A 26,149-nucleotide genomic window follows, 5' to 3' on the forward strand; every position below is an offset into this window, starting at 1 on the left:
ATTTTAAATTGTGTTTTTTACATTGGATAAAATTAGAGACTCAGAGCTAGAAAATGGTATATCATACAATACAGTTGAGGAAGAAGGGGAAAATATTTCTGCTTTGAAAGTTGATAAACTTGTAAACCCCCCTTGAATGTTTTGATACACCTTCTGGAGAGCTCTTTGTCTACACCCATTCAGCATCGTTCATACCCACTTAAGCATTAGCCCCAGCCATCTCTTTAAGGATTCACGTGAGGCCATGTGCTATAACGAGGGAATACTTAGTGTACTAAGCAACCAAAGATTTCAAGACTAAAAGCTGGTTTATACTACGTCTATCGACATGTCTGTAGACAGTTGTCGCAGTGACATCATGAACATTCTATTGTCGTCCGACATCAAACTTGTCATTATGAAAACGTATGAACATAAAAATTACAGGCTGCATGACATCAGCAGCCTGGTGGTCCAAAATAGCATAACTGGTGTATTTTAACACAAATAAACACATCCATTTAAAAATAAATGTAGTATATGTCAATCTAGCAAACCAGGCAATTAAAAGCAACTTTCTAAACAATTGCTCTGTTTTGGTTTGTAGCTAGCTTGTTAGCTAGCTAACTAACGTTAAGTTAGCTGGCTAGCCAGTTCAAATAATAACTATATCATATAGCTGACAACGTCTTAACTTTAGCTAATTTGTATTCATTATTGCAGGAAAATAAACTCACAACAAGATAATTATTTACAAGTTAATGGTGAGCTAATTACATAAAATAACTTACGGTTGTGAGTGTGATTAAATAAAGCAGGGCATTCTAAAGGGCTTTTTTTTTACTTGGACACTGGTTGGCCAAACGTTATATCCTAATTTGACTTTGGTTCAGGTCCGGTTCTTCTTCACATTACTGTCTCTGGTAAACGCACACTATATCAAATAAAATAAAAGTATTTGTCACATGCACAGGATACAGAAGGTGAAATGGTTACTTGGATGGTAGAGTCTTTTTTTTGTTTAGACATCTCGCTAGCTAAACAATGAACCATAATTCCAACTCATAACTTTACTACCCTACATGACTCTATAGTTATCTAAAGCTTACCAACTACATTCAATGTTAGCTAGTTAGATAACATTAGGCTATAACTAGCAATGCAAATGGCTCTGAGATACTAATATTACTACACAGATCATACACGTAATGTTAGCTAGCGAGTCAGCCAGTTAATGTTAGCTAGCTAGCTAACAATACACTTTAACTTGCAATGAAAATGACTTCATGACAAAATTAGAAACGTATCATATCTGAATATGTAGCTAGCTAGACTGTCTTACTCGTGTACATGGTTGAACGCTTCTCCCTCTCTGTTACAGATGCCATTGTTGCCCTTAGTTTGAAACTGTAATCCGGAGGCAGGTGTTTTACACAACAGCCTTCTTTGTATTCTCTTTTCGACTCCCTCTGCATAGTTGCAACCAAATGGCTGAATTTTCTCCATCTCCTTAGCTATCATACTCTGCTTCCACCGGCATTCCACTGATTTCAAAACTCGGTCCTCCAGAAAGTGGAAAGCATTAGCAACACTTTTGCAGTTTTTCGGGATATCTTTTTTTATTGGGCACAAAATAATCTAAAACACAACCAAAACGAATGGCAAATGCATCCAACAAATGTGTAGTCATAAGCTTGATGTAGTCATTGCATGCTGTGAATATGGGACCAAATACGTAACTATTCGACTAGTTTAATACACATATAAGTGAATTTTTTCCCAGTACTTTTGGTCCCCTAAAATGGGGGGACTATTTAAAAAAATATGTAATTTCAAAATGGTTCACCTGATATGGATAGAAATACCCTCAAAATAGAGCTGACAGTCTGCACTTTAACCTCCTAGTCAGTGTAACATTTAAAATCCAAAGTGCTGGAGTAACAGAGCCAAAATAACAACAAAAAATGTACTGTCCCAATACTTTTGGAGCTCACTGTATGTCAATTGGTTGCTGTATGCTCCTCCCCACCATACACTTCTGGTAATGTAAGATTTTCACTTCACTGGAGATTTATAGACTGACTGCAGTAAAAATAACTAACACGATATTCAATGGCATGGTGAACATTCAAATTCAGAAAATCTTAACTGTTGCATTTCCTGGGCTATTTGGTTGAAGTAGTTTAAAAACAACAGGCAAACAAGTAAGCAAAAGTCAACAGATTGACAGGAAAACATAAGAATAGAATTAAACAAAGGAGATCCATAGAGAATTACTTTTGATTGTAAAAAATAAAATACATTTGCTCATTCACTGCACATTGGATTTTTTTCTTAATTTGAATGATATATATTCCAGACCCAAAACTGTAGTACGCATTGTTCGAGCCATCTACTCTAAAAGCTTAGCAAAAGCCCTTGGCTTGGAGAAGTACTCTTCTCCCGTACAGCAGAGGGTAACAGTAATGGATCCCAAGAGGGAGGGATATAGGAGAGCTTTCTCTCTCTCCTCTCTCTTTCTCCTTCTCTTTCTCTCTGATATTCTACCTACTTCAATCTTTATTGGCTTTCTCTCTCTGTCTTGTTTTAGTTAGCATGTCACTGGCCTTCATGTCTTCTCTGCTGAAATCCTGACTGACAATGAGATTGGCCATTACCATCTCCTGTGGCTTCTTCCTCCTTTGAAAATACCCCATCAGAATAAAACCTGTCTTCTTCAGCAGGCTACCAACCATTACTGACAAATGACATTTCAATGGACGAACAAAGTTTGTTAAAAGGCTAGAAGTCATTACAGTGTGAAGAGTATACAAGCAGGATACTTGCTCAAGGGAATGTCTGATAAGGTGTTTTGTTAAACACTAGAATAACAAAGGCCCAGAAGGTAAAATAAAGATGTGATTTATCTCTACGGAGTTGGAAGAAACAACAACAACATGAGATCTTCAGTACCAAAGTTCTGATCCTTGTTGTCAGCTTTACTATCATGGTGCATCAGATCTCAGTGGTGAGTGACAGACATTTCTCTATTATTGTCCAACCCATCTGTCTCTCCCTCAGACTTCATGCATCTATACGTCCATGTCAGTGGAGATGGATTTGGGTTAGCCTGCCACAGAGGTTTTCTACTGCCTTTTTTCTCAATGGGATTACATTGTGTTGTGATGTTTTCTTTCAGAGATTGCAGGTTTGGGCTACAGTATGAGTGACTGATAGACAGATGCATGGATAGTAAACTTCTTTCACCTCACAGGGTCCCGTGCACGTTTTGAGGACAGCCCACCTCGGATCTTGGAGGACCCCTCTGACTTGATTGTGTCCAAGGGGGAACCCGCAACCCTCAACTGCAAGGCAGAGGGGCGGCCTAACCCCACTGTGGAGTGGTACAAGGACGGGGAGCGGGTGGAAACGGACCGGGATGACCCTCGATCTCACCGAATGCTCCTTCCCAGCGGCTCTCTCTTCTTCCTGCGTATCGTCCACGGACGACGCTCCAAACCAGATGAGGGCGTCTACACCTGTGTGGCACGTAACTACCTTGGAGAGGCTGTCAGTCGAAACGCTTCACTGGAAGTAGCCAGTAAGTCTTTGTAATTTTACTTGCTGTAAATGTCACCCCATGACCTCTCTCTGTCTCTCTCTCTCTGTCTCTCTCTGTCTCTCTCTGTCTCTCTTTCTCTGTCTCTCTCTCTGTCTCTCTCTCTCTGTCTCTCTCTCTGTCTCTCTCTCTGTCTCTCTCAAATCACAACAGGTGAAGAGGACAGGCTTTCAGCTGCTATCTTGAACTTCTGAAAATATGACCTTTAGAGAGACTTGTCTATTATTGTGGCCCTTAGGCTCACGTGGTCATCACTAGTTGTCACAGTCATAAACCCTGCCTATTTCTACAATTGATATCTTTTTTTATCTGATTTTAACTCTAACCTTAATCACACTGTAACCTTTTGCTTAACCATAAATTAAGACCAAAAATAACATTATTTTTTTATTAAAAAAAATATACATATAACAAATTATGACTTTGTGTCTGTGGTAACGAGTGACAACCGCATTACTTGCCTCTTTCTCCTTGTAATTGTGGCAGTGTGGCGTGACCCTGGGCTGAACACAGGTCCTTTCTGCCGTTAGGAAATGGATTAGTGGAGTGTGCTGATTAGGAAAAGGAGCGTAACAGATTAGGGAATGTCTCCTCGTTTAAAAACACAAAACAGCAATTTGCCTGCATCTTATCTTCCACCAGAGCACAGAGTCGGCCAGGCCTCCCTCAGCCTCGGCCTCTAACTGCTCACTGACTTCCACAGCTCATGTTCAAAAATAGGGCCAGCTTTAGTTCAGCTTCCACACTGAGTGATATATCCACACTCATAAGCGGCAGAACATGAAATATTAGAGAAAAACTAAAAATATTAGAGCAGATCAGCTTCCAGAGAAAAACATTTAAGCGCCACAGTTATATCGCTGTTTTTGATGATGAATTCTCCTCAGCCAGTGGAGATGTAGCCGGAGATGACAGTCCTACCAGTAAGGCTATGCATCACCAAGCACTCTAACGGTGACTAACTGTAGTAATAACTATTGTCCTAGGTCAGCTGCCTCTGGGTAGCTGGTGAATATGTTGATTATGATTGATTAGGACTGAATTGCTACCATGGTAACGATAGTGAAATGTCACACTGAGATCAATGCAACTCCTGGCTTGGCAGTAGTTCAGAGGAAAGATACATTGAATTGCTGTGGCATGTAGGCATGCCTAGATCTGACCTCTGAACCATGACACCTCACCCTGCCCTGACTGTCATGGGGATTGGCTACAGTAGAGTATTACCTCAACGCGGTTGTCGAATTTAGATTTCTACACAGTTCATTCCTTCCACACAATCAGTCCCTTCACTGCACAAATGCATCGGAAGGGACATGTATTTCATGCTTAAATGTTTTTCGCCTTCGGGGTCCACAACTCAGGCTTCAGTATAACTAGACACTGTTGCTTCATTTGACTTCCTCAGAATAAGTTTCATGTTGGGTATGGAAATACTAAACAGTCAGTTATTGCTGGATGTGTTCTTGTTGTTGGCATGAATAAGCTGTAAGCGACCAGCTGAATAGCAGGGCTGTTGAAGCGCCTAGATAATGAGATATTGTGTATGAATCCATTCACATATTCCTCCCAGAAACAGCAGTGTTCTGCTCTGTCGGTTAGCCTTTATGTAAGAAGAAGAGGAAAGCGCTATCTATTTCAAAGCCGTGAATGTGAATGTCTGTCTGAGGGAGCAAACAGCCGCGTTCTTTGAGCTGGATTAAAATAAAGTAGGACAAATAAAAAATAAAACTTGCTTAAAAGGCTTTAGGGCCAGATGTCCCTCTTTCTCCTGATGGGGGGATTATGAAGGAATGACATTTTGGGCTGCAGCTTGTTTCTTGGCCTCTTCTACACTACAACTCTGCCACTGGTCTCTTCTTTAAACCCTGAAGAAGAAATACAGGAGAGATGTTTTCTGTATGGACAGATATCGCAGTGGCCAAACTGTTCATTTGAACTCTCTTTATTGTTACGACAATACGTTACTCATTTTTTCTTGTCATAATCATTTACATAAAGGATTAGAGATTTTGAATAATCAAGTTGGCCTTAACAAGTGCCTAAGGATGAATTTGTAGGCATGAGTTGACCACTCGTCCAACCATTGAAACACAACAGGCTCAGGAGACCTGGCACTGCCTGTGTCCCTCTTTAACCTCAGTAAACACAGACAATGGCTGGATTAAATCAATCCCTCCTCTCGACAGGCGCCCACTGGCTCTATTAGCCATGACACGGCAGTAGCAGAGAGATAGGATTAGACTACCTCTAATGGGTGTACTCCTACTGTACTGAGACAAAAGAACAATGACTGGCTGACCATCAGGTCACTTCACTCTAGGACCTGCTCTCAGCTAGAACACTTCCACTTGCCTGCCAGGCTCCTATCCCATATACACATCTTCATCTACATTGACATTTTAGTAAATTAGCAGACGCTCTTATCCAGAGCGACTTACAATTAGTGTGTTTATCTCAAGATGGCTAGGTAAGACGACTACATATCACAATCATAGCGGATACATTTTCCTTCAATAAATATGTTATGAGCAAAGTCAGTGCTAGTAGGAAAGGTGTGGCGGGTGGCAGGACAGAGAAGAGCTCTGACTGGACGGAGCGGGAGCTGCCTTGCGCTGCTGTACACAGCTCGCCACTGTGTCCTCTGGTTAGTGTTTTTTTGTCATAAATCTTGTTCTGCAGAGTGGTCGCTAGCTGGCACAGCCACAAAGTCATAAAATCTGATTTTAACCTTAACCACACCACACCTAATTCCTAACTCTTAACAAATTAAGACCAAAAATCACATTTTTGTTTTCATGCTTTTTTTACAATATAGACAATTTTGACTTTGCAGCTGGCTCATCTAGCGGATATCGCTCAGTTCTGTCTCAAGGGCAAGACTCATCCCAATTGATGTCAACCTGCACTCTGTCCCTCCAACAACTCTGCCCAACCTCTCAACCCTGTCCCCCACCTCACCTTTAGAGTGCCCCCTCCATCCTCACCTTCTCCCTACACTCCTCCCCAATCCTGTCAATCCTACTCCTCCATCCTCACCTTCTCCCTACACTCCTCCCCAATCCTGTCAATCCTACTCCTCCATCCTGCCTTTAGAATGTTCAGGGAATCTGATCACTGACTGATGTTTAGTCTAGTGGTGTCCATAGTGAACTGACTGACAAGGGCCACACGATGCAAAACAGGCTATTATTGCCATGACTACTCTCCCATCTCCCCACTTCAAAACATTAACAGATGGCCACTATGACTGCGCTAAAGCTGCACTCTTACTAAATGCAAAATATTGAGATTAATGTCACTTAAAAATACAGTGCTGAATATTCTGAGGATATTCTTAATCTCTTAATCTGTATATCCCTGAAGCATTACAATTATGAAAATAAATGGCACTGTCCCAGAATAGGAATGTAGCAGTAACAGTAAAGTATGAAAATGTATGCACTCAATGTAGTTCGCTCTGGATAAGTGTCTGCTAAATGTCTAAAATGTAAATGTAACAATTATTACGCTAGTAACCATAGAGCATAATGGTTAGTCATTTAACAACATTGTTTAAACTGAGCTAAAGAAATAGCAGGAGGTAGATGAATATGGGCTTTATTTATCCCCAGGCCAGGACCTTAGGTGCCCTCTTCTCCACTCCTGTCACCGTAAGGTGAGGTTGGGGTAGTTCAGATTCAGGATGTCCTGGTACTTACTCACCACCATTGGGAATCACAGTGTGAGTCACGTCTGGTACAAAGCCTGTGTTTTGGATGTTACCTCAGGAAGTACCCTGGCCATCTGTCTGTCTGAGAATATCAGAGGTTCCTGTGGTGCCATCATCATTTCATAAAAATATAACAGTGTGTGAGTTCTGTGAAAGGACATTTGGCATGTCGGCCTTTAAAGCCTGGGTACAGGAGGGATCGTATTAACTTCCAACAGCTTCAAAGAGTTGCTCTTGGCTGCTCGCACTGCAGAGTTGGGGGGAAATTATCTGAGGCTACTTTCCGCTCTCGGACACTTGTTTCAAGCCCTCAAATGGCCCACATTCTGGGACTTCTGTGGTTGAATGTGTGGGTGAGAGTGGAGAGGTGTTTGTGTGTGTGTATGGTTATGGGATTAGCTCATTGGCTCTATAACCATGTCTTCTCTTCAGTTCCCTCGACATGGCTGGGTAGTGATGGTCTCTGTGCTCCTGGTCTCGTCTCCACACCGGCCCTTTACAGACGGAGCTCTAAAAATAATTCACCACTTTCAATTAGCTCTCAGCTCTCTGAAGCTTTTCAAACAAGCAGCCAGCTGAGTGGGGACTACTGAACAGACTGTTGGGAGGGGAAGGGTGTGTGCTTTGTCAGGTTATAGTTCATCCATCAATTGTCTAAAGGGGGTTCTTTAATTGTGTTGGCGTCTCCTTTTGTTGGGTTTTGGGGGCGGGTGGGGCGGGAGCTCAGGGGGTTCCGTTATGCCCCTGAAGGAACAGATGTTCAGGCAGCACGGGCCTGTAAATGTTCCCTTAAACTGCCCCCCTGCCTATGTACTTCACTCACCCCAGACTGTAGGGGCGCAACTGCTACTGTTTGGATGAGCTGATAGGCCTTGTGTATCTTAGATTCAGATGAGGTGGATGTATTACAATCTGAGACAGAAAAAACTCCAGTTGGATGTGATGAGGAATTCTGACAAGCTTTTTAATGTTCTGAACAAGCCTTTACTTTTGAAACAAATGGGAAACAGAAATCGACTTTTCTAAAAGTTTAAATGTCACGCCAATGACAAAGTCTAGTCTCAGCTGAGGAATTAAATGTGCTTCATTATAATACAGAAAAAATGCCTCCAAATGATCAAAAGTAGAGATACTGCTGCATTTGAACAGGCAGCGACTTCAGGCAGCCAGAGAGTGTGTGACAGATTGTCTCATATTGGGGGGCTGGTGAGAGGGGGGGAGGTTGAGCAGACAGATCGACAGATGACCACTTCAATCATGACAGCGGATCTGAAACGCAGCCGGCTCAGCGACGGCTCAGCCTCCATTTGTCTGCTTCTCAGAGATTGGAATATTCATAGCAACACGTTTCCCAAGATAATTGCAGCCCTTACAACTCAAGATAGAGGAGAGCCAGTCTCTACGCTCTAGATGGCTGTGATAAACTAAATGAGATGGTAGTCAGTCAGTCACTGTAGTTGTGAATATAAATGCCATTTTAAAAGACACAGGTAGCTGCTGTGTTGATGAGGGATCTGTCAAACACACGTCAGGGGATAAGTGATGGGGGTAGTGTGGCTTAGCTGGAGAGACGTCCAGTTGACAGGCAGGTGATGAGTTCACTAATGTGTTTAGTATAGATTACCTGATGTTTGAGATTGGACTAATTCACAGCATATTTGCAGTCCTAATTAATTTGATAGGATGTTGATGCATTACCATGCTATCAGATGGATAGTTTGACAGGCAGGTAGATGGTCTTGGTCTGATTGTTTACTTTGTAAAATGCCAACCTAAAAAGGTATAAGAAGATATGTTTTTCTGGAGTAGTGTGTGTTGGTCAAGGAAAAAGCCAGAGGAAAGGGTTCATAGAGAGGGTCACCTGCAGATCCTCAGAGTGTGTGTGTGTGTGCATTTTCAACGCTGGAATAGTAGTGCTGCACAGGTTTCCTGAGGCCTCGGCCAGGCATCAGAGCACATAGTTTCTTTCCTCTGTCAATCATTGCTGGGATTTAATGACAAAGGATGCTGCCAAGTCAAGCCTCTCATCCTGTCTTCCTTTGCAGAGAAAAGGCTGCTAAACTCACTGTATGACAGTGACATAAAGATCATGTCCCCTTTTTTAGTTCTGTCGTCGTTTTGTGTCACTGTCAGATTTGTAGTGCGGAGATGTGAGTTAGCATAGTTTCCAGTGTGAGGCAGAAGCATTGCATTAATGTGTGATGCCATGTTTCCCTCTGACAGGTTAAATTATTAATGTGTTTGTATTTGTTTACTCTGTGTTGGACTGAGAGATGTGCATTATTCATCCACTCCGACAGTAGAGACTGCAGACTAGGATGCGGCACAGGAAACATCAAAACACTGCACAACAAGGAATTTGCCAGGGATTTGAACAGTCATGTACAAGCACAAAACACAATGTACTGCTTTCACCCAATCAGCTTGTTTTCCTCTCGTCTAACCTTCAAACAGAAACTCTACATATAAAATATGCTCAAATTGATATTTAAGGACAATATTTGAGATTACGCTTGTGATGACAGAATACCACATTGGAGATGGATGTGTACTCCAATTCTGATGTATATATCTCATATAGGTTGCATTTGAAAGACAACGTATTCTCAATAACATACACTACCGTTCAAAAGTTTAGGGTCACTTAGAAATGTCCTTGTTTTTGAAAGAAAAGCAATTTTTTTGTCCATTAAAATAACATCAAATTGATCAGAAATACAGTGTAGACATTGTTCATGTTGTAAATAACGGTTGTAGCTGGAAACGGCAGATTTATAATGGAATATCTACATGGGTGTACAGAGGCCCATTATCAGCAACCATCACTCCTGTGTTCCAATGGCACGTTGTGTTAGCTAATCCAAGTTGATCATTTTAAAAGGCTAATTGATCATTAGAAAACCCTTTTGAAATTATGTTAGCACAGCTGAAAACTGTTGTTCTGATTAAAGTAGCAAAAAACTGGCCTTAGACTAGTTGAGTATCTGGAGCATCAGCATTTGTGGGTTTGATTACAGGCTCAAAATGGCTAGAAACAAAGCACTTTCTTCTGAAACTCATCAGTCTATTCTTGTTCTGAGAAATTAAGGCTATTCCATGTGAGAAATTGCCAAGAAATTGAAGATCTTGTACAACGCTGTGTACTACTCCCTTCACAGAACAACGCAAACTGGCTCCAACCAGAATAGAAAGAGGAGTGGGAGGCCCCGGTGCACAACTGAGCATCTCGTACAATATAATAGTAATTTACAACATTAACAATGTTTACACTGTATTTCTGATAAATTTGATGTTATTTTAATGGACAAAAAACTTGCATTTCTTTCAAAAACAAGGACATTTCTAAGTGACCCCAAACCTTTGAACGGTAGTGTACATATAAAGGTACTAAATGAATAGATAAAAACAATCTGCTATATAGTTTGACTCTGTATATTTTTCCTAATGTGTTTACCTACCGGGTCAAATAAAAGTACAGTAATATGAATAGATAGACTAAACCATGCCAATGCTCTCCTCTTCCCAGTCCTGAGGGATGACTTCCGCCAGGCCCCCAGTGATGTGGTGGTGGCAGCCGGTGAGCCAGCGGTCCTGGAGTGTGTTCCCCCCCGCGGTCACCCTGAGCCCACCGTCTCCTGGAAGAGGAACAATGCCCGCGTCAGCAACAAGGATGACCGCATCTCTGTGAGTCTCACCTATACAGTTTTTCACGCCACTGTATGACCCCTGAACTATGACCCCCTAGTTTCAGCATCAAGCTCATTAGAGTTAGAAGTAAAACCCTCTAGAGTTTGCATACACTAGAGTTCCAACCCACTCAAGTTTCAACCAAACCTCACTGAGCTCAGTGCAGTTAAGAACCAAGTCAACCCAATCTGTCTCAAAGGCCATTAATGTAATTAATGATGCATGCTGATGATGGTGGAATCCTTAATGATACATGCTGATGAAGGTGGAATCATAAATTATACATCCATTTGAAGTGCTGATGTCAGATGGTGGAAGTACTGCCTCTCCTCTGAAAAGCCCAAAGGCTAATACATGGAGTGATATGATGACCTGTCATCATTGTCTTGTTTTTCAGATGCGTGGGGGCAAGCTGATGATCTCCCACACCAGGAAGAGTGATGCTGGCATGTATGTGTGTGTGGGCACCAACATGGTGGGAGAGAGGGACAGTGATCCTGCTGAGTTGGTGGTGTATGGTGAGTCTCTCACACCAGTGTGTGTGTGTGTGTGTGTGTGTGTGTGTGTGTGTGTGCGTGTGTGTGTGTGTGTGCGCGCATTACGCTGTCTTCGTGTGTGTAACTCTGGGTCTCTCTATGCAGAGCGTCCTGTGCTGATACGGAGGCCGGTGAACCAGGTGGTGATGGAGGAAGAGACCGTTGATTTCCTGTGTGAGGTACATGGAGACCCCGCCCCCACAGTACGCTGGCGTCGAGAGGAGGGGGAGCTCCCCCGCGGGAGGTGAGGACACATTGACGGACAGGTCCACTCACTAATAGAAAATAAACTGATTAATTGACATCTGAAGAGATAGACAAAACACTCAGTGACACATTGATTGATGGAGTGCTGGAGGTACAGACTGACAGAATGAGGAAAGCCCATTCACCAGGAATGCAGATAGGGCTCTCCCTGTGCAGAGCTCATGCCCTTTTCCTCTTCCAGTGCCCTTTTTGGTGGTGGTATAATCTTCCCCAAAATGAATTTGTTGTATAAATATTGTGTCATTGTTGTTCAGAACCCACTACCACATTCGTTGTGGCGTCATCAAGTTTGCCACCCCCCTAGTTTAAATTTCAACATTTGATTAACACTTGATAACACTTGATTTAGCCTCCATCAATAATATTCGCTTTGGTTGGCTGATACACATAGCAGAGAGAGGCAGAAGGATGTAGAGAGGAGAGGCTGCATCAACGACCCTCGGACCCAACTCCACCCGTTCTTCAGTCGGGAGTTGCACATGTATGTCAGGGCAGCAGCAACACAGGCAGTCTAGACTCTAGCTAACCACCATATACTAAAATATCAACACAAGCAACTGACAGCCAGCCATATATCATGAGTTAGAAGATTATTAATATTATATAATTAAGTTATTCTTATTATTTGATATGAGCATTGAAGAGAAATCATAATCAGTAAAAGAAATCTCTCTAGGTCACTAGCAGATTTACATCAATCATCAATATCAATGATCAATTGATAGCCCACCCTCTTTTTCGATGTTGTTGTGACTTTACTTTCATTAATCTGATGACTGTTATTTATCGAATCAACTAACTATGTTTAATTGTTACCTGATTTAAATGAATCATGTTACAATGAACTCATTAGGAGTTTGGGGCACCATGAGAGCGGTTGTTTAAAGAGTTACCATCTCCCGAATTAACTCTAAAGATCTTTACTATCACATCCATAAAACAGTCAACGTATTAAATCATAACCTCTTATTGTCAGAATGCTCAAGGAAGCAGGAGGGTTGAAGTCAGGCGCAGGAGACACAAGTCCGTGAACACTTGTCTTTAATAAATAATCCACACTTGCCAAAAAAAACAGGTAGGGCAGGGCAAGGTAAAACAAATACCCATTAACAGCCCGAACACAGCGTAGGGACGCAGCCCAAAACACACTGCCACAAAACCCACAGGCAGAAGGGAAAAACACCTGTTCCCCAGACGTACAACCTGACGAAAATAATCACGCACAAACACAGACATACCTTGCTAGACTAAATAACCCCCCCTACTAATAACTAAACCAAAACAGGTGCGTGCCTACCTAGACCTAACCAACAGAAAGTGAAACAAAGGATCGATGGCAGCTAGTAGGCCGGCGACGACAACCGCCGAGCGCCGCCCGGTCGAGGAGGGGCGCCAACTTCCGTCGGTGTCGTGACACTTATCATATCATCGTTCTGAACAGTCGTAACCTCATGCATCTGCAAAAACCCCAGCCTTACTTACGATTCAGTACTACACAAATTGGTTTAATTACTTATTTACGAGCTAACTAAATAATAACACAGAATAAACATACCCACATAATACATGAGGAAAAGGTCCCTAGCGGACTAACACAATATGGTGGCTTTTTACACAACAACATGGAGAGAGAGAAAAAAAGAGACACTTATCATTGATACATTTTAGAAACTTTTCTCACAGTAATCAAATACTTTGCACACAAACTGTCACCCGTTTGAAGTAAGAAATCATGAATGTATTCACTGGCCTTTCAGGAGGCACGCTTGTATGGCTCTGATTGTCCGAAAGGGGTCTTCCCTTTCCCGTCTTCTACTGTTGTTCACTCTGGAAGATGCTCCTTGGAAGGTGGCTAGCCAGCCGTGTCAATGGTTCCCATTGGTGATGAGAGTAGTAGAATATGGTGATTTGAGAAGAGTAGTAGGATGGTCCCACTTAAATTCACTTTTCTAGATATTTGACGAAGAACAGCTAATTAGCCGTACCAGTGATTGTCTGGAAGGTGAGCTTTTCGCCTCTTCGTCGTGTTGATATTCAAGGTTCAAACCACTCTGGACGTGAGCTGCAGCTCTACACGCATCTGGTCTGGGAGGTGAGTTTATTTTCTCCACCTCGTCTTGAGGTTCAATGCTCCAACCATTTCAAATGTGTAGCTACCGCTCCACGCATTTCTGGTCTAATGTTAATTTCTCCACCAATTATTTTATGCACTCTGGCCGAAGGGGATGGCTCCGTCAGGCTGACACGCTCTCTGACCTCACTCTGGGCGTAGCTACCTACCATGTACAGTTTATAGGAGATAGATTATCCTATGGCTCCTAAAATCACATTCCAATCTTAACAACAAATAATTTTCCATATTTCATATACAAAGCTAAGGATGGAGACTTCATACCTATAGTGTGTGTACTTTTCAAGTTACAGTATTTCCTTTATAACCTTTTTAATGGCATTACAAAATAACAACCCATATGACATGATTATTCTTTAGATCACCACTGACCATTCCTCACATTCTTATGTTAGAAATATGTTCCAGTATTCACTTTTAGGACGTGTTAGAGAAATCAAATCAAAATCAAATTGAGTTTCGGCGGGAAGACTGTCTGTGTAGACAAAGCACATTCCTTGGTGGATTTTGGAGAGGGACAATGTCAATGATGTGTTTAGGAGGCACTGTAACTAGCTTGCATATCATTTGTGATGAGCAAGTGTGTTGCAGAAATAAATAGGGCTATGCTTATTTTTTTGTTACAAAGGCATTCGGTATAATTTCGAGATATGAATTATAAAAGTTATGTTTTTTTAAGCGGTGGGTCATTTTGAGCACATGTCCTCTGAAAGGTCTGTGCATGGCCCTGGGGATGCATATGGGTTTAAAGTATATGACATATTGATTGATGCAGTGCTGGAGGTACAGACAGACTGACAGAATTAGGGAAGCCCGTTCACCAGGGATACATATGGGATTAAAGTATGTGACCAAGAAAGCACAGCTACAGTAATTACTCATTTATTCATGCCTTCCCTTCCCTCAGCCAATACAAATTCATGAATTGAAGGCCAGTGAGGATTCATTAGTTAACATGTGACTCTACGACTTCACTATACAGTTGAAAGATCATCCGGGGGACAAAATATAAATATTTATATTATTATGATTATACTGTAACTATGGGGAGGGGCGGTGGGTGGGTGGGTAAGAAAATAAAAATACTTTAATTACTCTAAGATGGTCTCATGGTGACGGAGGTGACTCACTCTGCCCATTCTGATTGGCTATTTGACCCTAACACAGTTGACGTGTGCATCTCTCTCTGCAGATGTATTAAGTTATTGGGTTGACTCATCCTTTCTGTATTTAATTGTTTTTTTTAATCTACAGTTTCACATTACTTCATACAGTTATATTTTGATGGGTCAGGTACATTCAAGGTCACTTTTACATAGTTCAAGGCAGTGCTTCTCACACCTGGACGTGTCCAAAATCTGTCTTGCCGACTACTTACTAAAACTACATACTGTGCACTAATCGTACTACATACCATTTAGAACATACCGTGTAGTAAAAACAAATGCAGTAAGCAACAAATATCATCATACTGGGCTCATCCTACTGAGAATATGTCGTCTAATGCACAATTGCGTTGATTCCCTCCATTCGTTACATTTAACATTTACATTTAAGTCATTTAGCAGACGCTCTCATCCAGAGCGACTTACAAATTGGTGCATTCACCTTATGATATCCAGTGGAACAACCACTTTACAATAGTGCATCTAAATCTTTTAAGGGGGGGGGGGGTTAGAAGGATTACTTTATCCTATCCCAGGTATTCCTTAAAGAGGTGGGGTTTCAGGTGTCTCTGGAAGGTGGTGATTGACTCCGCTGTCCTGGCGTCGTGAGGGAACTTGTTCCACCACAGGGGTGCCAGAGCAGCGAACAGTTTTGACTGGGCTGAGCGGGAACTGTGCTTCCTCAGAGGTAGGGAGGCGAGCAGGCCAGAGGTGGATGAACGCAGTGCCCTTGTTTGGGTGTAGGGACTGATCAGAGCCTGAAGGTACGGAGGTGCCGTTCCCCTCACAGCTCCGTAGGCAAGCACCATGGTCTTGTAGCGGATGCGAGCTTCAACTGGAAGCCAGTGGAGAGAGCGGAGGAGTGGGGTGACGTGAGAGAACTTGGGAAGGTTGAACACCAGACAGGCTGCGTTCATTTGAGTACAGCGCGTTCCCTTATTTCATTATTAATTGATTATCACACGTGAGTCTGGAATGACGATTCTCTTCTTTAAAAGTGTGCATTGAATTCTACTAGATGAAAACCTGAAATGAGTATAACATCCTGGCATTTTAAAGCTTACTTGAGTCTCGAAATGTCACATACTATAAAACGTTCTATTTTCGCATACCTAAAATGCCTACTATTTAGAACGGAAATATGGGTATTCTGACACGGGCATGGTCTTTCTGTCTCGATGGTTAGATTCATAAAAAATACTTTTGACTCTGTGTGTCTCTGTTCCAGGTTTGAGATCCACAGTGACAACAACCTACATCTGACTAGGGTGAGAGAGGAGGACGAGGGAACTTACACCTGTATGTCTGAGAACAGCGTGGGCAAGACAGAGGCTTCAGCCACGCTAGAGGTCCATGGTAAGAAACAAAGATTCTCTCTCTCTCTCACTCAGTCACACACACTGATATGCGTTCTCACCCTTCTCATACTGTACAGTACGGTCACACACTGTTATGTCCACTTCATTTGACAGTGGTCATTTAGGGTTGTCAAAGCTCTGCCCATCCATCCGTATGTGTTGGAATACGTGTTGGCATATCAATGTATTTGTGGTGGGCTCTCTTCTCTTCAACTCCACTGACAGAAGCTTATGCTAAACCGTATGGATTACTCCCTCTGACAGCTGTTTGGGAGATGGTGCACTTTAACACACTGCCAAAAAGCAGGACCACTATTAATAAGAAGTGTGTGTGTGTGTGTGTGTGTGTGTGTGTGTGTGTGTGTGTGTGTGTGTGTGTGTGTGTGTGTGTGTGTGTGTGTGTGTGTGTGTGTGTGTGTGTGTGTGTGTGTGTGTGTGTTGGCTGAGTGGGCAGCAGAGTTGACTTCATCCTCCATTGCTTTTGTCAGTCCTGATGAAATATAAACCCTACCTCTTCAAACAATGCATTCCCTTCCTTCTGTTCCATGTTTCATTGACTATGTAGTAGATGTCATGTTTTCATTTTACTGTAGTCAGCCATCTCATTCGTTTAATTGTATTTCCCCCACACCATTCTGACTTTGTTTGTAGATTTTTTTCAAATACATTTTAAAAGCTAGGGGGGTTATAATATTTAATGGATTCAGTATCATCAGCACCTAATGGTTTAAAAGAGCCTGTAAACATGACTTACTGCGTGGTTGGGATTCTAGTCTACTGGCTTGTTGCAGCACTCAGGCAGTGCAGTAAGTAAGCCTGTACTCTGACACAGTGACTTAATGTGTACCAGATTAAGGATTGGTATCAAACAAACACATCTGCTGTTTTTGCTCTTATTAAAGAAGTATGTTGAGATATGAGGTCACAAAGTTCAGACATTCACTTTGTTTGTTACCATAGAAACCCATGATTGCCGAATGCAAAATTATTCCAATGGAAAAATACCACTATTCATTTATATTGTAAAAAAAAAATCTAAATATTAAAAGGTAACAGAACTGCCTATACATGTTCACTCTCATCCTGACTCTATTTGAAGTGAACATAAACCACATTAATGTTGAGTAACATGGTTTCTCTACACGGTTCCCTGTCATAGTTACATCCCCCCTGCTGGCTGGTTAGTGATGTTAGTGTAGTGAAGTCAGTCTCTCTCTGTGGCTGTGTGTGCGTGCTCCATCTCTGATGTGGGAAGATCTGCTGTGTTCTCCCTCAGAGTGAAAATCAAGACACGACACAGATGACTCAGTTCCCTTGAGGATTTAGCCTGATCCCATGTGTGTGTGCGTTGTGTGTATGAAGACAGGGAAGAAGCCTGCTGAGGAGAGTAAACAGCAGGAGAGCTCAGAATCTATGGAATTGGATTCAATGCTGCAATTGTGCAGTCAAAGTCTATAGGAAGACAGGATGTGGTGGGATCAGAAGCAAGCTGTGGCCACAACACACAACCTGACTGCCAGTTCATTTCCACTGATATCACTCCAAAGTAAACCCACAAGTACCATCACAATAGTTTAAGATTGGAATTAGATGATGGCTCGTCTCAGTATGAAAGATAAGCATCAATGTCTTCACTCGATAATGTGAAAATGAGAAGGCAGATTAATCAAAGGGAAACCATATCAACTGGCTGAGGGTTAAAGAGAGTTAAGAGAGTTAAAGACAGCAGTCAAATCATGGAGTAAAAAGGGTAGTTCTATATGCTAAATGTTGAATAAAAACTGTTCTGGAATTACATAGTATGTATTGATTATGCAGGGGAGGCAGGAGAAAACTGAATTTAAACGCTATAATTTAAAGCCTAAAATCTGAATCTTCTAACCGAGTGTTTCTGCTCTACTCTCCAGTGCCCCCACAGATCACCATTAAACCCCAGGACCAGATCTCCGCTCAGGGGTGCAGTGTCACCTTCCGCTGTGGCACCAGAGGAAACCCCTCACCTGCCATCTTCTGGAAGAAAGAAGGAAGCCAGGTAAAAATTATGGCACTTCCTGACAAACAGGAAGTGAGTGGTCAAGAAAGACTACTTCCTAAATAAAACATTTAAAAAAATGACTAATAAAATTCCAACTATGTACTGTAGAAACTACAACATATGTTGTCATAGATAAATGGCCCTTTAAACTGATCAACAAAGTAATGATGTTATGTCACATTTAATTAGGATTTTGATTTGTTTTAGCCTTATTTTGATCAGCAGCAGACAAATAGTTTTCTCACCATGTTTGTTTGGTGGTGACTCATTTCATTTCTCTCAGCTTGAAACAAGCCGGGGAATTGTTCGATTTAACAATGCTTTTCACACATTTTTCTTGATTGCCCATGCTCTTAAAGAGACGTTGGCCGAGGTGAAATGAGGGAGGGAGCTCGTTTGTATTTGGCTGTGAGAGGCGACAACCAATAGGTGTTGGAAGGAATCACAGGCCATTTCCTGGCGAGGAAGTCACTGTTACCTGCAGACAGATGAAGAGAGGGGGAGGAAGGGTAGATGAGGGGAGTGACTCAGAGGAGCTACATCAGGTGGGAGAGGAGCTGCCTCCTTGGGAAATAGGCATAGAAACACTATGTTTAAAACCTTCTATCATTATAACTTACTATAAATACCTAATGATAACATTCTGATAACAGTGGGGTAACAATCAATATCACTTAGTCTAGATGGTTCTAGTAGAGAACATAGAGGAGTTAACCCTCAGATCCACCAGGCAGAGGGATGTTTGCCTGAGGCTCTCTGAATAAGTTGCAATGTGTTCCAGTCTATGTGATAGTTGATTTGCCTGGTCCCCTGTTTGTGAAGCGGTTTGCTGTACTTTTGGGATTATCTTGTGACCTTATAACCCTGGTCCTCCTCTCACTCAGTCTAAGCCTCTTAGAGGAATGAAATGGATGGATGGATGGCTGTCCCTTCCCCCTATTCATGCCCATCTCCCCCTCTCATCACTCTGGCCGTGTGTAAAGCATCTGTCAGCTCACATCAAGCCAACAGACCAAACCAAAAGTCTGTAGTTCTCCTGCTATTCTGTATTGTGTTGGAAAAGTGATGGCCATATAATGCATGGATACACAATCTCTCTGATTCATCACTAGCTAAGATGCAAGTTTTTCTTTCTCTCTCTCTCTCTCTCTGTCTGTGCGTGTGCGTGTGCGTCTGCGTCTGCGTCTGCGTCTGTGTCTGCGTCTGTGTCTGTGTGTGTGTAGATGCTGTTGTTTCCTGGCCAGCCCCTCTCCCAGTCCGGCCGCTACTCTGTTTCCATGAGTGGTGAGCTGTCCATCACCGACGTGCACCTAGAGGATTCAGGGTATTATATCTGCCAGGCCATCAGTGTAGCAGGAAGTGTCCTGACCAAAGCCCTGCTGGAGGTGGAAGGGGGTGAGTTTGAGGGATGGAGGGGGTTACTTTGGGACGAGGAAGGACATATGGTACTGGGAGAAGAGAGCCCAGCAAAAATATATTGATATTACAACACACATATATGGATGGGCAGATAGCCTTCGACAGCCCTACATAACCACTGTCAAATAAAGTGGACATTAGTGTGTGTGACAGGACCCACTGACATAATATCCTGTCTGTTCTTCCCTTTCACCCATAGGTCCTTCAGACCGTGTTCCACCAATCATCCGTCAAGGCCCAGCCAATCAGACGTTGGGTCTGGGGTCCGTTGCCCAGTTGCAGTGTCATGCGATTGGTGGACCCTCACTAAGGATCATGTGGGAAAAGGACGGGGAGAGGATTGTGGGGGACGACCCCCGCATGACTCTGATGGAGAACGGGACGCTGCAGATCACTAATGTTGAGGTACGTGTATGATGTCATGGAATAAAAATATGGCTGTGATCTGATTGTCTTTTGATCCTCATTAATAAATTAGTATCGCGCGGCTGTACAGAAATGCCTGCCATCCATCATTGTTATATTTTTACTTTTTCCAAAGCCAGAGGGCAACCAACAAATGTTTTTATGTTCTCCTCCATTATAAATACCACTCTGCGTTGAAAAAAAAATCAAGGTGAAACTGAATTTCAAACCGACCTCTCTGGCGCGATTACCTGCCTACGCAGTGTGTAATTGTAATGTTAATGAAGGAGCTTGTTTGTAAATGTAAATGTGTTCTGCTTTGATGAAAGAGCAGTCCGTGGCCCTTTTGTGCTGTGGCCTCACCTGGAGGTGAGCGTGCGGAGCGGGGAGAGCAGCACGGTTTGTGCTAATTGACTGTGGTCACGCATGATTAACGATTTCAAAGCCTTTAATTACATCCCTGGCACAACTCTCTCTCTCAGCAGTGGTGCTCAGCAAACTTGGAGCATTAACACAAGGTCCAATGCGTCATTGAGGCAGGGGAAATCTGCCATGTCACTGCGCTCAATGGAACAGAAGAGATGCATTAGCTTGGCATGGAGGGAGAGAGAGGGAGGGAGGGAGGGAGGAGGGGGGGGGAATGGAGAGGACGAGATGTAGAGGGAGAAAGAGGGGCTAAAAATATTTAGCCTAGAGATGCACCCTCCTAGTCTTCAATATTTCAGCAGTGGTTAAACTCACGAGTTTATCTGTCCACATACTACCAATCCACAAACCAGAGGTGGATGCTGTGGTGAATGATCTAACATGGATTTATGTTGGTTACAGTAGACTGGCACTCCACCAGCCCAGTGTTAGTAACACCATTAGGCCAGTGGAAGACATAAATACATACAGTACTGTGGAAAGGGAGAGCAGGTAGACCAGGGTTGTCAAACTCATTCCATGGAGGGCCGTGTGTCTGCTGGTTGTTGTTTTTTCCTTTCAATTCAGACCTAGACAGTCAGGTAAGTGGAGTGACTTACTAATAAGTGAGCTTCATTCATTAATCAAGTACAAGGGAGGAGCGAAAACCCGCAGACACTCGGCCCTCCGTGGAATGAGTTAGACACCTGTGAGGGAGACCATGCACATTGGGAGATGAATCACATTTCGACTGCTGTTCTCTCAGGAGTGTTCAGCGCATAGGACTCCTACTACTACTGTGGCTGAGTGATGTCTGCTTTGTGGCAAAGTGGCATTTCATAAAATATTTTAACTTTACACTTCTAAAAGTGAGTCTCAGGACGGCGGCAAAGCAGTGAACAAAGAAGCAATTAATAAGTAAAAAGAGGAGATCCGCTGAGATTTGCTCCACTCGGATTAACAAACACAGAAAGTATCTAAAGCACTGTGGTTCCAATGTTTTGGGTCGCCTCTCCTCATGAAAGGGAGCTAAAATGCACCTTGTTGTTGCTAGGATAAGGATTCGGGAATGTACACTTGTGTGGTGTCCAGCGCCACGGGCGAGTCGAGCTGGAGCGGGACACTCACCATGAGAGGTAAACACAAACACTCCTCTTGGCGCCTCACAAAACCATACAAACCCCATTGGTTTCAAATGATACAGTACATGTACATTATGCTTTATGGAAACCTACTTTCCTGCTTTAGCTACAGTATTCATCACTACTGTGTGTGGATATCAATAGACTTGAAAAATACAGTGAAATTCAGACTATATCCCGGTACACCAAGTTACCATTATCACACACCACCACTGTGTCTCATGTTATCTCATGCCGTATCCCTGTTTGTGTCCCAGAGGACGGAGCCCCTGGGTCATCAGTTCCCCGGGTGTCAGAGTCCATCCAGCTGCCAGGGCCGCCCCAGAAGCCTGTGGTGACGGATGTGACCAGGAATACAGTCACTCTCACCTGGCAGTCCAACCCCCACGAGGGTGGGGCTGCTGTCACCTCCTACATCATCGAGGCCTTCAGGTACAGTATGACATGCAAGGACTGGGTACCAGAGCCATATATTTAGAAACCGCATTGTCCAACCTCTCTTAATACATGGCTCTGCAGGGTACTATATAAATAGGGGATTTCTATTTCAATGCTGGGTACTGGGGTCTTTCTAGGTCTGTTGCTATATCAGTTGTGTCCTTGATTTGTATTCACATACAGAGATTTTCCATTTGGTTTAACATACATGTGCTACAGTGGCAGAAAATAATGACGTGAAGGGCAAATGAGCCATGGCAGATTAAATAAAAGCTTAAAGCATTCTGGAGCAGAGAATCCTAGAATCGGTCGCATGAAGAAAAAAGCAGCATTTTCCCTGTGGTCCTGGAAGGAGAGACTAGCCAGAGAGCTCTTATCACAGAGGCAGATAGGGTAGAGGTTCTGGGCAGGCAGAGCCAGACACACATACAGGGCAACAAGCTGCCTGCTGATTGGCACTGAGACTGACAGCACAGTTTGAGACAAGACATTCCCATGGGTAGCTGTTAGCTACTTTCCTCAAACTTCATCTAACAGAGCACAGTCTTTAAATAGAGCTAGCTGCTGGATGGGGACGTCTCCTATTATTCCTCCGCTAACCCTCCTAGGGCTGGAGAACAGGGCTTAATGGAAGAAGAGAGGGATGGTTGGAGGATAGCAGAGGGCAGATTGTTACGCAGGTCTTACTTTTACCTTTATTTAACTAGGCAAGTCAGTTAACCTCTCTAGGGGGTGTGGGACGGTAGCGTCCCACCTGGCCAACATCCAGTGAAATTGCAGAGCGCGAAATTCAAAAATACTCAATTCAAATATTTAACATTCTTGAAAATATATGTGTTATACATCAAAATAAAGCTTAACTTCTTATTAATCCAGCCGCCGTGTCAGAATTCAAAAAGGCTTTATGGCAAAAGCAAACCATGGGATTATCTGAGGACAGCGCTCAGCACACAAAACATTACATACAGTTACCAGCCAAGTAGATTAGTCACGAAAGTCAGAAATAGCAGTAAAATGAATCACTTACCTTTGATGATCTTCGTATGGTTGCACTCACAAGACTCCATGTTACACAATAAATGTTTGTTTTGTTCCATAAAGTCCCTCTTTATATCCAAAAATCTCAATTTTGTTGGCGTGTTCTGTTCAGTAATCCAATGGCTCAAATGCGGTCACAAGAGGCAGACGAAAATTCCAAATAGTATCCGTAAAGTTCGTAGAAACATGTCAAACAATGTTTATAATCAATCCTCAGGTTGTTTTTAGCCTAAATAATTGATCATATTTCAACCGGACAATAGCGTCGTCAATATTAAAGAAAAACAAGAAAGGCGCGCTCTCGGTCGTGCGCAGTAACCAGCTCTGACGACATCCCAGGGTCCACTCACTCAATGTTGTCATTCTCCCTAATTTTTCAGAATAAAAGCCTGAAACAATGTCTAAAGACTGTTCACAACTAGTGGAAGCCATAGGGAACGGAATCTGTGTCCTACCCATTTAAATGGTGGGTAGGCTTTAATTGGAACAACAGCCATTTCAAAGTAATGGCACTTACTGGATGGATTTTCCTCAGGTTTTCGCCTGCCATTTCAGTTCTGTGTTTTCTATCCAAATCTACTAATTATATGCATATCCTAGCTTCTGGGCCTGAGTAGCAGGCAGTTTACTTTGGGCACGCTTTTCATCCAGAGTTGAAAATAGTGCCCCCTACCCTAGTGAGGTTAAGGAGCAGGTCAGAGTTCTAGCGCTGCTTCCTTAAGGCGTCCACATGCTTTCCAGGCAAATCAGTTTGGAAGAATTCGTGCATATATTCTGACAACATTTTGTGATGTGATTTTGTTCGTTTTGTACTTCAGAAGGGTTTTTTCGCCTGTTCGGGCACACATTTATTTCTTCGGGGCTGAAGTTTTCATCCCTTCATCAGTGATTGGTCAACATTAGGGATTCTTATTTTTTGTGATTCAACCAGAGAAGACTCGTTTTCATGCACATTTTTTCATTGGGAAAGACTACACCAAACATCTTAGTAGTAAATTACGCAACTAAGAAATCCTCTGCAAAAATGTCAAAATGAATGACAGATTTCTGGAGTTATTTTAGATGAATTCAGACTATTTTGAGGAAGTGTTTACTGGCTACGGCGTCTAAAAATGGTCAAACAGTACTATTGACGCTTTTTCTTGTTTTTCAAGTGAAGGTGTTTTATTAAGGGAGTATGCGAGCACACTCAGTCGGTTCCCGGCTAGGTGCCAGCCGAAATGAAGCATGCTGACGCATTTTGACTGGTCGCTTATCACTCACTGGGTAATTGACTGGACAAATCATACCATAGACTAGGTAATATGTACTGTAGGTCCTCACTGGACTGAGACGATAATAGCATTCATTTACCCAACATTCATCTTTGCTGGAGGACCCAAATTGTCAAACCACACTCATTGTTGCGTTATTTGTCATATCAGGATAAGGACAAGGCCAGACAATCCTCCCAGAATTCAACCTGTAATTGATTAATGTTATTTTCCAGCCAATCCGTTGGCAGTGTGTGGCAGACGGTAGCTGACCATGTGAAACAGGAGAAGCACACCGTCATCGGCCTGTTCCCAAACACTGTCTACCTGTTCATCGTCCGAGCAGTCAACTCCTATGGTCTGAGTGACCCCAGCCCAATCTCTGAACCCATCAGGACACAGGGTCAGTATGGACACAGAACAGCATATAATATGTGTATAATCAGTCAATCACTTGGACTTTTTCGTAGTAAAGTGTTCTGTGATATTAGGCTGTTCTGAGTGCAGTGTGTTATGACATTAGGATGTTTTCAGTACAGTGTGGTATGACATCAAGTTTTTCTCAGTGCAGTATGGTATGACGTCAGGCTGTTCTCAGTGCAGTGTGGTATGAAGTCAGGCTGTTCTCAGTGCAGTGTGGTATGACGTCAGGCTGTTCTCAGTGCAGTGTGGTATGACGTCAGGCTGTTCTCAGTGCAGTGTGGTATGACGTCAGGCTGTTCTCAGTGCAGTGTGGTATGACGTCAGGCTGTTCTCAGTGCAGTGTGGTATGACGTCAGGCTGTTCTCAGTGCAGTGTGGTATGACGTCAGGCTGTTCTCAGTGCAGTGTGGTATGACGTCAGGCTGTTCTCAGTGCAGTGTGGTATGACGTCAGGCTGTTCTCAGTGCAGTGTGGTATGACGTCAGGCTGTTCTCAGTGCAGTGTGGTATGACGTCAGGCTGTTCTCAGTGCAGTGTGGTATGACGTCAGGCTGTGCTCAGTGCAGTGTGGTATGACGTCAGGCTGTTCTCAGTGCAGTGTGGTATGACGTCAGGCTGTGCTCAGTGCAGTGTGGTATGACGTCAGGCTGTTCTCAGTGCAGTGTGGTATGACGTCAGGCAGTTCTCAGTGCAGTGTGGTATGACGTCAGGCTGTTCTCAGTGCAGTGTGGTATGACGTCAGGCTGTTCTCAGTGCAGTGCAGTGTGGTATGACGTCAGGCTGTTCTCAGTGCAGTGTGGTATGACGTCAGGCTGTTCTCAGTGCAGTGTGGTATGACGTCAGGCTGTTCTCAGTGCAGTGTGGTATGACGTCAGGCTGTTCTCAGTGCAGTGTGGTATGACGTCAGGCTGTTCTCAGTGCAGTGTGGTATGACGTCAGGCTGTTCTCAGTGCAGTGTGGTATGACGTCAGGCTGTTCTGAGTGCAGTGTGGTATGACGTCAGGCTGTTCTCAGTGCAGTGTGGTATGACGTCAGGCTGTTCTCAGTGCAGTGTGGTATGACGTCAGGCTGTTCTCAGTGCAGTGTGGTATGACGTCAGGCTGTTCTCAGTGCAGTGTGGTATGACGTCAGGCTGTTCTGAGTGCAATTCTCTTGTGGT

The 26,149-nt window shown here is 43.1% G+C and overlaps 1 protein-coding gene across 3 annotated transcripts in view; it reads left to right on the forward strand.

Moving 5' to 3' along the window:
• Positions 1 to 26,149, forward strand: part of LOC115206387 (roundabout homolog 2) — a 65,171-nt gene that overhangs the window by 30,826 nt on the left and 8,196 nt on the right. For all 3 annotated transcript variants that reach the window (XM_029773273.1, XM_029773274.1, XM_029773272.1), the window contains exons 2-12: positions 3,233 to 3,559; positions 10,816 to 10,973; positions 11,374 to 11,494; positions 11,618 to 11,756; positions 16,305 to 16,432; positions 18,342 to 18,466; positions 19,693 to 19,864; positions 20,088 to 20,293; positions 21,753 to 21,834; positions 22,098 to 22,272; positions 24,806 to 24,972. In XM_029773273.1, coding sequence (XP_029629133.1) covers positions 3,233 to 3,559; positions 10,816 to 10,973; positions 11,374 to 11,494; positions 11,618 to 11,756; positions 16,305 to 16,432; positions 18,342 to 18,466; positions 19,693 to 19,864; positions 20,088 to 20,293; positions 21,753 to 21,834; positions 22,098 to 22,272; positions 24,806 to 24,972 — 1,800 coding nt within the window. The remainder of the gene's footprint in view (positions 1 to 3,232; positions 3,560 to 10,815; positions 10,974 to 11,373; positions 11,495 to 11,617; positions 11,757 to 16,304; positions 16,433 to 18,341; positions 18,467 to 19,692; positions 19,865 to 20,087; positions 20,294 to 21,752; positions 21,835 to 22,097; positions 22,273 to 24,805; positions 24,973 to 26,149) is intronic.

The sequence above is a fragment of the Salmo trutta genome, chromosome 13 (assembly GCF_901001165.1).
Source record: "Salmo trutta chromosome 13, fSalTru1.1, whole genome shotgun sequence".
NCBI lineage: Eukaryota > Metazoa > Chordata > Actinopteri > Salmoniformes > Salmonidae > Salmo > Salmo trutta.